Here is a 14,572-nt window from a genome sequence, read left to right as displayed (position 1 = left end):
CCTATTTTGATTTAAAGTCTGTTTTATCTGAGATAAGTATGGTTACTTTTGCTCAACTTTGGTTTCCATTTGCATGTGTCTTTTTATGCTCCATTATTCTCAGTCTATATGTGTCTTTATGGGTAAGGTGAGTTTCTTATAGTCAGCATTTAGTTGGGTTATATTTTTTTATCCATTCTTCCATATGTATTTAAAAGTGGACATTTAATCCATTTACATTTATAGAAGGCAAATATGGGCCCCAAAAATCACTAAGCTAAAGAGAAAAGTCAAGCCGGGAACTGCTTAGGGTAAACCTGCCTCTCCCATTCTATTCAAAGTCACCCCTCTGCTCACTGAGATAAATGGATACCTGATTGCCTCCTTTGGAGAGGTTAATCAGAAGCTCAAAAGAATGCAACCATTTGCCTCTTATCTACCCATAACCTGGAAGACCCCTCCCTGCTTTGGCTTGTCCTGTCTTTCCAGAACAAACCAATGCTCACCTTACATATGTTGATTGATGTCTCATGTCTCCCTAAAATATATACAAGCAAACTGTGCTCTGACTGCCTTGGGCACATGTCGTCGGGACCTTCACAGACTGTGTCATGGGTGCATATCTTCAACCTTGGCAAAATAAACTTTCTAAATTAACTGGGACCTGTCTCAGATTTTCGGGAGTCACACATTCAAGGTTAATATTGATATGTGAGGCTTTGTTCCTGTCGTATTGCTGATTGTTTTCAAGTTGTTTTATAAATTATTTGTTTCCCTCTTTTCTGCCTTTTTTTTTTTGTCTTTGTGGTTTGATGAAATTCTGTTATGCCATTTTATTTTTTTCTCTTTTTCCTTGTGTGATTATTTTATATGAACTGTGAGTTTTATATTTCAATGTGTTGTTGTGATGGTGAATAATGACCTTTCATTTCCATGTTTAAGACCCCTTTGAGCATTTCCAGTAGGTCCAATCTAGTGGTGATAATTTTTCTAAGTGTTTGCTTGTCTGGGAAGAGCTTTATCTCTTCTTCACTTATGAAGCTTATTCTGGCAGGATACAAAATTCTTGGCTGACAGTTTTTTTTTTTTTTTTTTTTTTTTCTTTTCAGCACTTTGAAAATGCCATCTCATTCTCTTCTGGCTTTTAAGGTTTCTGCCGAAAAGTCTGCTATTAGTCTGATGGGGTTTCCTTTATAGATGAGTAGATGCTTTACTCTTGCTAATTTAAAAATTCTTTCTTTTACTTTGACTTTAGACACTCTGAACATAATATATAATGGTGAATTCCTTTTTGTAATGTGTTTGCCTGGGGAATCAATGGACTTCCTGAACTGGGTGTCTAACAGTCTTGACAGATTTGGGAGGTTGTTACTGATAATTTCTTTAAATATGTTTTCTAAACTTTTTGAACTCTCTTCTCTTTCACGAATACTGCTAATTCATAAGTTCAGTTGCTTTATTTAGTCCAAATTCAGTCACTTTACTTAGTCCAAGACATCTCAAAGGCTTTGTTCATTCTTTTTATTCTTTCTTCCTTATTTTTGTCTGACTGGATTATTTCAAAAGACATGTGTTCAAGTTCTGAAATTCTTATCTCTGCTTGGTCTAGTATATGATTTAAGCTTTAAAGTGTATTTTGTACTTCCTTCGATGAAATTTTTAGTTCCAGAATTTCTGCTTATTTTTTAAAAATAATATTTACCTCCCTGGTAAATTTCTCATTCATATCCTGAATTGATTTTCTGATTTCTTTGTATTGGTTTTCAGATTTCTCTTGCATTTTATTATCTTTAAAAATCAAGATTTTAAATTATTTACCAGGCATTTCAAGAAATTTTTTTGATTGGTTCTGTATTAGACTGTTCTCACACTGTTATTCCTGAGACTGGGTAATTTATGAAGAAAAGAGGTTTAATTGACTCACAGTTCTACATGCCTGGGGAGATCTCGAAAAACTTACAATCATGGTGGAAAGAAAAGAGGAAGCAAGCACATCTTCATATGGCCAAAGCAGGAGGAAGAAAGAGTGAAGGGGTAAGTGCTACACACTTTTATCAAATTTTGTGAGAACTTACTCACTATTATGAGAACAGCAAGGGGGAAGTCTCCTCCATGATCTAGTCACCTTCCACCAGTTCCCTTCTTCAACCGGGGATTACAATTTGACATGAGATTTGGGTGGGGACACAGAGCCAAACCATATCATTCTGCCCCGATCCCTCCAATAGCTCATGTCCTTCTTACATTTCAAAACACAATCATGCCTTCTCAATAGTCCCCCAAGTCTTAACTCATTTAAGCATTAACTCAAAAGTCTAAGTCAAAGTCTCGTATGAGACAAGGCAAGTCCCTTACACCTATGAGCCTGTAAAATCAAAAACAAGTTTGTTACTTCCAAGATACTATGGGAGTACAAGCATTGGGTAAATGTTTCTGTTCCAAAAGGGAGAAATTGGCCAAAACAAAGGTATTCCAGGCCTCACACAGGTCCAAAACCCAGCATGGCAGTCATCAAATCTTAAAGCTCCAAAATAATCTTTTTTGACTCCCTATCTCACATCCAGGCTACACTGATGCTGAGACTGAGTAATTTATGAAGAAAAGAGGTTTAATCAGTTCACAGTTCCACATGGCTGAGGAGGTCTCAGGAAACTCACAATCAGGGCAGAAGGTGAAGGGGAAGCAAGGCATGTTTTCACATGGCCAAATCAGGATGAAGAGAGAGCGAAGGGGGAAGACTACAAAGTTTTAAACACCAGATCTCATGAGAACTCACTCACTATCACAAGAACAGCAAGGGGGAAATCCACCCACCCATGATCCAATTACCTCCCACCAGGTTCCTCCTTCAACACGTGGGGATTACAATTTGGTATGAGATTTGGGTGGGGACACAAAGCCAAACCATTATCAGTTGCTGGACATGTTGTGGTCCTTTGGTGGTGTCATATTTCCATGCTTTTTCATGTTTCCTATGTCCTTCCATTGATATCTGTGTATCTGATGTATCAGTTGCTTGTTCCAATTTTTGAATTTGCTTTTGTAGGGGAGATTTTTAAAAAATACTTTGGCTTTGATTTTGGGTTCATGCCATAGTGTGATCTTTGTATGATACTACTCTGAGTCTGTTTATGACTCAGTCTCAACAGTAGACCACAGCAGGGTGGCAGGGATCCTCCCAGGGGTGACAGGAGTATCTAGTCTCCTCTCTCTCTCATTGGAGCAGTGCAGAGTAAGTGCGTGTTTGTATATTCCTGGTATCTAGACCCTCAAAATGATAAAATGATGCCTGACTGAGGCTGCTCCAGGATTGCATGTCTGTGTGATTCTGTGTGGGTTTCCCTTTTGGAGCAACATCTCTGTGGAATCTTTAGGCAGTTCTTCATGTCAGGGAAAAGGCCCTAGTGAGTCAAGAATTTATCCCATAGCCAAGATTGTAAAAGCCCATTTTGGAACCCTGGGGGGTTTGTCTCTTACTGTTTGCCCATAACCAAAAGTCTCTTGTGGCTCTCAGGCAGTCCCCAACTGGGTAACCTGCCTCAGATCCTCTCCTTTCTTATTCCTGGTGCTTCCCCATCTCTTGTTTGGTGAATCCTAATGTTCTAGCCCAGGTAATCTGTTCTAAATGTAAGTATCTACTTACTATTCTGATTCCTCTTCATGGTGAAGACACATACTACCTGCATCTAGTCAGCCATCTTTCAGTACTGTTTCCATGATCAAATTTTTATAACTAATCTTGCAATGACAAGATTTTACTAGAACCTGGCTCTACAGTTACACTGGCTGGATTTGAATTCCAACTCCACTTGCTAGCCTAAGCTCTCTGTGCCTTGGTTTGCTCCTTTGTAAAAGAGAAATAATAAGAATACCTACCTTAGATGGTTGTTAGTAAACTTCAATGAACTATTATACATAAAATGCTTAGATATTGCCTAATACATGTTCATAGTTATTATTATCATGATTACAGCAATAAAGTCAGATAGAGAATATAAGAAATTCTAGGAAGTAAAAAATTGGAATAAACTTGGTTTTCAACCATGCCTTATTTTACTTCTTTCTTTTTCTGCTTCCTATCCACATTCCTATTTCAATAGTGCAATCAATGGATAATTATATATCAAACACTAACACCTGCTATATAAGTCAAACTTTGTACCTCTTCTGTTCAGCAAGATCAAAATTTCCCTTAAATCCTTTTGTATTATTCAGTGAATCCACTTTGCATTTTGATTAGGCTTGATATATATTACTAGAAAAATTGCCCTCTTCTAACACAAAATTTTCAGTGGCAGTACCATTTATATATATATAGGCACAATGACTCTGTGAGTGCCCTGCCAGCCCAAATGAGAATTCTCAGCTTTGCCTTCTTACCTTCTGTGTGATGGAGGCTTAGGAAATTTTTCATTCTTTAGACATGAGAAAAATGAACTAACAGAAAAGAGCTAAATACATGAAAACAAAGAGCGGACTTATCAAAAGAATAAAATAAAAGGTATAAGAAGAAAGCTAGTCCAGCTGTATACTTACCCCAAGAATCTCACTGAATAAAAAGGCATACAAGGGTGTGACTGTCCCGTTCACAGCTGCACCCACAGACCCTGCCAGCATGTAGGGCCATTCTGGAGCATTGAATTTCAGAATCCTCCTAACTGGGGCAGGTTCAACTTCTTCCTGCACAGGAATGTCCTCGTCCTTGAGCAGAGAGAGGGTTATATTAATCATCTAAATGTACTCACGACATTTTGCATGTGCTCAAGACATTTTGCAGCAGATCCTTTGGCATTCACAGATGTAAGGGTCATAGTTCAATTAGTTATGAGTGACCTCAGATGTCTATGGGATGTGGCGGTTTGTTATTTTTTGAGGAATAGTTTTGAACAAAACTATTGCTGTGGCTGAATAAAAACTGAACTGAGCGAATACTCATTTGAAGGTGAGTTTATAGTTCTCATTTCATTATTACATGTGTATTAACTCTCAGAGAGTAATAAATATGTTGGATCTTGGAGAAAAATAACTCCCATTAAAAAAAGAAAACCTTTGCTATAGTTATATTTATACCTGTGAGGACTTGTGAAATTTCCAATTTTTTAAAATAAATGTCAAGGTTCTATAATGTAGTAACTGGTTAAAGCTCTAAGGCAGGTCAGTATATCTGAAGTAAGAAAGACAAAATAATTTTAAAAATAAATTAAGTGGTGTCAACAGTTATCATTGAGATGTTTTCAGTAAGGTTTTCCTTAATTAGTACCCAGAGGTAAGTAGTACTCCATTGAATTTCTAAATTGCACATTTCTTCACACAGAGTGAACATTAATCAGCATTTCTCTTTAGTTGCCATTGAAGTCAGAGCTAGCAAATTTTTATCTTCTTGAAGGCAAATATTATACATGGACCTCCGTTGTCTTTTTTGGCCATAATTTTTCCTTTCTATGGATACTACTCATGTTTGGTCTTAAGGGTAATTAATTCATTAATTTGATAAATTTATTACCCACTTTGAAAAAGGATTTTAGGTAGCTTATATAGATTTGTATTGATTTTAAAAGCTTTTCTATTAACATTTACTAAAATATCTATAGCAAATTGACTATAAAGCTTAATTAGTGCTCTCTTTCATTAACACAGTAATTTATCTTTTAGGGAGCTGAATAGCAGGGATAGACAACAGCAAGGATCCTCAAAAATTTTCCCTTTGCTTACAACGTGAAAGACCACATTCAATTTAAATGAAAGTCTGGTGTCATGTCCATTTCATTACAGTTGCAAGTCAAATAAAACGAGGGAAGGCAACTTGGGCTGTTGATGAATTTGGTACTGCCTCCACTTCAAGTTCTCTCTGGCCTGCTCTCACCATTTGTACTTTGTTATTACTGTTTACTCATGCAACAGGTCCTTCTGTTCAATTATTTCACCTGTGACAGCTTACTAGCTCTAGGCAACCTATGCCAGAAAGGAAGAAGGGTACCTGGGAAAGTGTGAGTGTAATAGGCATAGAAAAAATGGAGCTCTTGGACAAGCCCCACGTGGCCACCAGTAAAGTATATCACCAAGTGCTCTAGCTCTCTGGACCTCAGTTATTTCATCCTTAAAACGAGAGACCTGGACTAAGTTATTCTGGGGAAACAATCTCTCTGAGTCTCCCATGTTTTTGCACATCTTGTGAACAGAGGCATTGATTGCCTTCATTCAGATTATTTTTTCAAGGGTATTTGTATAGCAAACAGTTTTGTACGACAAAGAAGGTGTCTTCATCCTAAGTGCAGTGCAAACCTTACTGTCCCCATCTGCCCATTATGAAAGAGTCAAGCTCCTCAAGCCCAGGATTCCTCTCGTTTAAAACACTCACTTCATTTGTTGGTATCATCTGGCCCTCTTTGCATTGCCTTGTGGGAACTAGGGGTTGGGTTTGGGAGCCAGTGCAAATGCTGAACACTGGCTACTGCTATTGCTATGAGTAATAAAGTCCTTTGTCTCTGGTTCAGGCTGCTCGTGTGACACAGCAAGACTGCATCTCCAAAAAAAAAAGAATATGAACACTGTGATTCAGGATGCACATGTATACTGCCAGCATCATGAAACTGTGTGAGACTAACTGAATAGCTTGCAATCGAGCAAAATATTTCAGCCCTTCACTGTTTTAGACAGTGGTTGGTATCCAGATCTGGATGCTCTCAGATTCATGTGGGCTGATGATTAAAAAACCAGATTCCTGTATCCTGTCACCAGAATTCCAATTTAGTAGGCCTAACTGTGAATCTCTGTCTTAAAAAATACTCATTGGGTAATTCTGGTAACCAAAGTTCAGTTTTTGAGAACTCTAAGGCTCCTCTTACCACTAAATGGCAAGGATTCAATAATGTATGTTTTAGATGTGTCAGCTGTGCTGTATGTACCATCAAAGGGTATGCTTTGGAACTTGTGAAGACTGTTAGCACTCACTAAATTCTGCCAGCTTCCTTGTAACATTAAATACCAGCATTTCCTGGAACCACTGCCCCACAGGATGGTCCACCCACAGTCTGACATGATAGAAATTTTCCCAACCTTCTGATACCTGAAGGTATCCTTATCCCTAAACAACAACACTCAGGACATGTCAAAACAACATAAAGTAATTCCTGTCTAGTGGTTTTCATTCCAAGAGACACTAACAAGAAATACAAATTAACTAATTTGAATACTTTTCTTTGGTTCCTCTATACTAAAAGTTTGACTTTAAAGTTTGACCCCCCCACACTGAAAAAATGCAGCTGTCCAGCTTGAATGCTGCAAAAACTAGAAAATCTGTCCCTAAATATTGGACTTTTGATTGCATTTTATTTGATACCTCTACTAAAAGAACAGGAGAGGAACAAAAGAAAACAATACAAAATATAATTAAAGTCATTCTGTAAAGAAATATTTTTCTCTCTGATTTTGCAAAATTAAACATACAGAGGAGATTAATACATTAACAATAAATTGTAACTCACAGGCAAAATTATAAAATTTATATGTGTTTCCTTGTACCTCTATTGTAGCAGTGGCAGGTTGCATAGCACTTTTTAAAAATTATATATAAAGAAGTGCCTGTCAGCAGCTGCATAGTAGGGAGAGTAACAATAGCTCTTATTCATCTTTGCATCCCCAGTGCGATACCTGGCACTTCATAGTGTACAATCAATGTTTACGGGATAAAAGAATGAATGAAATTTTTATGTCCATGCTGCATACATGCAACAAGAGATTTATTTTAAATTGCTCATTTACTATGATGGATTCATAGTTCAATGCTAGACACTGGGCTTTTCTCAGTTTCCTTTCTTACATCTTCTGTGTAGGCCAGAGGAAAAAATAACCTCTGACTTAAATCTTAGGTCCTGCTTTCTATACTTCGTTACACTAATTTCTGCAATCCATTCAATAGAGGTCTCCTGCCCTAATAATAACTTTAAGATTTGATGATCAAAAGAGGTAACTATGACAAAGGAGCAGATATTTTTTCAAATGAACTAATACTGATAGCCATGTTTATGGGTCCCATCTCTGTCTTAACCAATGCCTAAATCCTATCTTATAAGTTATCTGTGATGCAGTTATGGGTGTCTAATATTTCATCCTGACTTGATCTCATACATGTTCTGCCTTGTGTTTTAGTTTCACCGAAAGAGATGCCTAAATATTAGAGACTAAAACCTTTAGCCTGTGGGTTTCCCTAATCCTAAAATTAATGTTGTCAACATTGTAACTAACATCTGACCCCATTTACAGCTAAGAGCACTGCTTGGAGAGCAAGGATAAATGGGTATAGTCTCATCTTTGTCACCAACTAACCATGAGACTTCGGGTGAAACTACAGACTTCTCAGGAAACAGTTCTAAGTTTTAGAGTCAGTACTCCACAAAACCACAAGGTGGAGATAACTCCTTTGTGTGAATCGACCTTTAACACTGTAAGAGAGTATTTTCCAGTCTACAGAAGGTAGGGTTAGGTCTTTTCCATCAACATGAGAAAAAGAAAGGATTTCACCAATGCTTGTGCTTGTGGAATTTAGTTCAGTATTAAAATACTTTAAAATACCAAAATGGAGCAACATTTTACCATATAATGTTACTTGAGATTAGAAATTTCATAAGTCACATTTTATTAACCCCTTTCCATTATTTTCTTTTCAAAAATCATTAATTTTTTAAACCTGAAGTACTAATAAAATTATTGTACAAACCAGTGGTATTAATATGAGACCTTTTCCCCTTGGAGCTTTAGTATAATCACATTGGCTCCCCTATCATTTTTCTCTCTCTTCTTCCTTTCTATCTCCCTTAACTAGAGAGAAAATAAAGTCACATCTTTTAAAACGTATGCTGGTCTACATATAATTGAGTTTAATTGTTCTATTCTAAATATATAATGCTGACTAGTAGAACATAATATGAAACATTTTAATCACTGTAAAACTAGCCCATATATTTGATTTAGATTTCCTTTTAGTTAAATAGTTCCCTCCTGAATTGTTCCTGCATCAAGAGAACTCTATGGGAATCTGATCTCCAGATGTCCAGGGAATCTGATGGTCCCCTACACCTATGCTAGGTCCTCTACCAGCTTGAAAAACAACAATGAAAAAGTCAGATTTTCCTTCCCTCCCTCCCTCCTTTCCATCCTTTCTTTTACTTTTATTGTCAAGTATTTACCCAGAAACTAGAAAAAATTAAAAGGCAAAAATTAAATATGGTTGGTATTGCTGTGGTTCAATAGAAATGTCAACGTAGTGTTTGGTTCTTTCTCCCCTGAAGCTCTATTAAACTCCTGTTCTTATATAATACATCTTACAGTTATTTGGGGCAGCACCAAGGACTCAATGAAATAGCTATTTCTAGAACTAGAAGAGCAGTTGAGTCTTTAGTGGCAGGATGCAGTAAGAAACTATGCTTGCTAAATGTATTTTCTCTCACTGTGATTCATCCTGCTGCTCCTGAGAAAAAGTCTTCTATGGAATTTATTTAAAGCATCTGTTAGAAATTGAGACCTCTGTTTATTTAATATTAATACATTAAAAACAAAAGAGAACCCAATCACTCCCTTGTCATTTTCATAAGGTCATAAAGAGTATGCTACTTTATTCCAAATTTGTCCATTGTGAACCAATGTTTTTGTAATTACTGCCTAGTGGATTCATGTGTTGGAATTTTATTTAAGACAACTTGAAATTACATCATGCATAATGGATGTGCTTGTAATTAAAAAATTCTCTGACTTATTTGCTTTGATAAATCTTGCAGTTGGGGTTTTATTTTACTGTAGACAATTTTTCATTCTAGTTTTTAAAATCTCCTGATGCCTTATTAAGTGCAAGGCACTGGGTTAGGTGACCAAGTTGATTCAAACACAAATAAGATGTATCACTAACTTTAAGAGGCTTATAGGCCGGGCGCGGTGGCTCAAGCCTGTAATCCCAGCCTTTGGGAGGCCCGAGACGGCGGATCACAAAGGTCAGGAGATGAACCATCCTTGCTAATATGGTGAAACCCGCGTCTCTACTAAAGGAATACAAAAAACTAGCCGGGCGAGGTGGGGACAGCGCCTGTAGTCCCAGTACTTGGGAGGCGGAGGCAGGAGAATGGCGTAAACCTGGGAGGCGGAGCTTGCAGTGAGCTGAGATCGGCCACCGCACTCCAGGCCTGGGTGACAGAGCCAGACTCCGTCGCCAAAAAAAAAAAAAAAAAAAAAAAAAAAAAAAAATGAGGCTTAAATTTAGAAAGGTAAGTCAACATGACTTTGATTAAGGCTCAGTAAGAAAATTGCCATGAAAATTTTCTAATGAAGGGTGGTAGGGGAATGAATGTGAGAGTATCAGGGCTGAAACATAACGTGCAGTAATGAAGAAAGGCTTGCAGGAGAATAGGTGGCGCTTTATGTGAAAATTAGACAATGTCTACCAGAGCAGGACACTTACATCCTTAGGAAGAAATTGTATATTGCTATCCATGTTGTTTCCCCTCCTAGATCTTTAATTTTATGCTACTTTGAATTATGTTAAAATTGATAGCATTATTTTCAATGTATCTTAAAACCATTATAAAATTGTATGAAATCAACAAATGTCTGTGAAACCTAATTGGCCTCCATTAATTCAAATATTTTGATAACTTTTAATAAGGGCTAGCCTATTCAAATACCTTTGTTGATCAAGGTATTTTTGCCAACATTATTGTAATTTAAGGAAGAAATTTTAAAATTTGAGAACAAAACGTTTTCAGGTATTCTTAACTTTTATAAAAGGATTTCTACATATGAGCAAATAATCTGCTAAGTACCTATAATTCACACATTCTGTGTTTGTTAGAATGGTTTGTCTAAGACTCTTAATTAACCCTTAGAAGTCCAGTTTTCATTACCTTGTATTCTTAAAAGTAATCAATTAACTAATCTGCACTAAAAATATTGTCTAAAATGTAGAGTTTTCATTAGGTCTTAATGTTCCGTCTTTTAGTCTGACTTGAAACACTGCTAGGTATATACCTAGAAAACTCATATTCTCAGGCTTAAAGGGCACCCAACAGCCCCCATGAGAGACTTCTTCCATTCCCCCCCATGAGCAGTTGGTGCCTGACCTTTCTGTCTTCTTCATAAGTAGACTTATGATCTACAACAGCTAATGGAGGTTCGTGCACCAGGTAAGAAAGCTGAGACTTGGAGCATTGCCGGATGGAAGCTCTGTAAACAAACAGAAAGATGAAACAGTGTAGACTGTGGCCAGATTGGAGCAGGATCAACTGGTGTCCAAGTTTACATCTCATATGTTAAATAAATAGAAATGTTTGGTAGGTCACATGGTAACCAGGAAAGGGAGCTTGCAGGTTAGGTTTGACAGAGCTATTCTTATGGTAGAGCTAATCAGGTTGATTGCTCTGGGCCCTAATATCTTGCAAGCATTGGACCCAGATTCAGAGTGCAGTCAGGGAGGGAGAAAGAGAAAGGGAGCAAAGTTGTCCTACCAGTTCATCAAAAAACCACCTAAGGCTCAAATACTTTCTAAACCCACATGGTTCTGCTAATTGCTGCCTTTGCAACAGTCCATTTCCTTTACCTTCCTTCTGGCTTAGATTGTGGTCTTGATCTCTCTCTCTCATACCTGATGTGTTCACTTTAACATGGTTACAAATGATATGAGGAAATAGGGCCTCTGAAGAGATTTTCTCCAGGCTATGTACTATCCCTAGAGATGCATGAATGAGTATCTTGTTGAAATATAATTTAGTTCAATGTGTTCATTCATATATTCATTAATTCAACAGAAGCTTATTGGGCATCTACAACACACAAACCAAGGCCAAGTGATGTCGGGGACGCAAAGACTAGCCAATGACAGATTTCTCCTTCAAAAAGTTTAAATCTTATAGAAGAGGCCTGTACCACACCCTGATGTAAAGAAGAATGTAGTAAGTGCTATTAGGCAGGTTTGAATAAAGAGTATGGAAAGTCAAATGAGAAAGAAACGTATGGCAGGTGCTACCAAGGCAAGATTCATGGATGAGATGGCTAAGGTAGGATTTGGTGATTTGTAGACTATAGAAAAGAGCATTTCTGATTGAGAGAACAGTATAAACAGAATCATGGAGACAGGGGAGGACAGGCTTGCTTGCTGAATATACTGAGTACATGATAAGCATGGGAAGTGATTGGTTCAGTCTCCACCCTTCTCTTCCCTCCCCCAGACTCCTGGGAAGGAGGCCCCCATTCTCCTCTAGGTTAACCTTAAAGTATTTAATGCTGGGAGTTGTTGACAATTATGTTGAGACCTTCAAAAAAAGAAGTTTCCTGAAAAATGAAGCTAATGGTGAAATAGTAGAGCTGAGAAAGGAAGAGAGAGAAACTGGTATCTATCTTGGATGTATCACTGAAGCTCTAGCCTTGCCTGAAGTCAAAGCATCTTTGGAATATTTAGTTATGTGAGCTGATTCTTTCTCTCTAAAGGTAAAGCCAGGTTGGGTTAGGTTTTCAGTCATTTGTAAACAGCCTTAACGGTTAAGAGGCAATGGTGAAGACTGTGTTTTAGAAAGAATCACCTGAAGTAAATGGTGTAAAGAGAGATGTGAGTGATGAGGAGACCTGCATCAACTGTTTTAGTCTGTTTTAGTGCCATGTAGATGAATCCATTCACATATCTTCCTCTATCATTTTGTATCCAAGTGATATTAGACCAAAACAAATACCAAGGTGGTGCCTACCTACTATATGCTCACCCAGCCTTCTAGAGAAGGCAGTAATACATCAACTGAGTTACTCCAATTTGTTCCCATTTTATGTTAACAGCACTGCCATCCTCTTAGTCACCCAGGTTCAACACCATGCAATTACCTCAAGCCCTCCCTCTTCCTTGCTCTTGCACATTCAAACTCTTGCCAAGTCTCATTATGACCAGTCATTAAACACTCCTCAACGCTACTTCCTGCCACCAAACTAGCTTCTGGGACACCTCCAGAGACTCCCTCCCACCTAGCCTGAAACTCCACAGCAATGAAGTTATTTCTCCCAGTTAGGTAACAGAGGTCAGGATGTCTTCCTCAGAAGGTATGCAGAATAGGCTCACGTCAGCAGATGAGAACAAGGTGCATGATAGGAGGAGACTTAAGTTCAAGGACCTAAAAAGCAAATGCACACCAATGGACTCCAAGGTAGGAGTTTGTGGAGGAGGAGAGGCCATCAACATATGACTGACTACCTTCCAGTTCTGAGTATGGGAAGACCTATATTCTTGGCCCCTTGGATATCTACTTTATATTTTTTAAGTCTCTCTTTTTCACCATTCTCCAGATCATTCATGCTGTCTAGCCTAGGCTGTCGTGAGGCCATGGGTAGTGCATGTGCTAGGCAGGTTTACCTCTCTCATCTACCAGAAACACCATCCCTTTTGAGAAACTGACAACATCTGTCCCTCCCCTTCTCTGAAGCTGTGTACCACTTCTCACTGCAAATAAAACAACTAACATGGGGAATACTCTTTCTCAACATTATTATTTAGGAAATTTGTGGCTGTTTTCTATTAAATTGTTCTTGAATCTAGAATATATTGCTGAAAAGGAACTTAGCCATCAGATAAAACTGGAAACAAAGAAACAAGATACATATTAGCACTTCATTTAGTCATCTTTTAACGACTACAAAAAAAATCTGTCAGCATATACAATGAGATATTTTAACAGACTTTCATACTAAATATACAAATCTTTCTCTGCAGAAGGTTAATAGCTACTTTCTGTGTATACATTGTATTTCTGGATTTCTCATCCTAATCACCACAATGTAGCATTTGTGAGAAATTATAGTCAAATTAATGTTCATATTTAAATGGTTTTCTAGTCCTAATAATAAACTGCAAATAAACTACTTAGCATGGGTAGAATTTTGTTCATCTGAAGAGTTAAGAAAATATTTATTTTCTTGTTGGCCTGATCATAAGAAACATCTCCACTTTGCAACCTTTAACCTACCGACCGAAAGAGATGCCTAGTCATTCTCTGTGTTTAAGAAGTTAGTTGATATTTTCAGGTTGTGATTATAATGACTTCAATGATTTAAATTTAGTATTCCAATCAGAAAAGCATGACTAAACTTACTATCAAGTGCCTATAACATTGTTTTATACCTTTTACATGACAGAGTAATATGAAGCTATTGTTTTGTTGTTTACCAAATTCAATAAATTCAATCAAACTAACATTTCTTAAAATTTGTTTGAATAAACTCGTTCTCAAGAAGAAAGGAAAACCCAAGTCTGAAAATTCAAATTGATAAGGAAAAGATATACTAGGGCCTGAAGTATTTATCTGCATCTGAAAGAAGTACACTACTTTTTGTGAGCTATTCTTTGAATATTTAAATGAATAAATCTGTGTTTGAACTACTTGGAGTTGTTAGCTGAATGTTTTATTTTAAGGCTTTTTAATGACTTCAATAAATAATTATCCATCTTGAATGAGCAAGTCCTATCTCTGAGACTTTGCACAGCCTTGCATTAAATGTCCTAGAAATGGAAAGGGCAATTGTAGAGAGATTGCTGCCATCTCATTGCCTATTAAAATCTCCTGACTTAAGAAAA

General features: G+C 37.3%; 1 protein-coding gene across 1 annotated transcript in view; it reads right to left on the bottom strand.

Annotated features, from left to right (window-relative positions):
- Window positions 1-14,572, bottom strand: part of ABCB11 (ATP binding cassette subfamily B member 11) — a 122,369-nt gene that overhangs the window by 41,549 nt on the left and 66,248 nt on the right. The window contains exons 17-18 of the mRNA XM_017854467.1: window positions 11,085-11,187; window positions 4,516-4,680 (exon numbers count right to left, since the gene is read on the bottom strand). Coding sequence (XP_017709956.1) covers window positions 4,516-4,680; window positions 11,085-11,187 — 268 coding nt within the window. The remainder of the gene's footprint in view (window positions 1-4,515; window positions 4,681-11,084; window positions 11,188-14,572) is intronic.

This window comes from Rhinopithecus bieti, unplaced genomic scaffold, assembly GCF_001698545.2.
Source record: "Rhinopithecus bieti isolate Rb0 unplaced genomic scaffold, ASM169854v2 scaffold_37314, whole genome shotgun sequence".
Lineage (NCBI taxonomy): Eukaryota > Metazoa > Chordata > Mammalia > Primates > Cercopithecidae > Rhinopithecus > Rhinopithecus bieti.
Note: the sequence above shows the minus strand (reverse complement) of the source record. Positions and strands in the feature narration are given on the sequence as shown.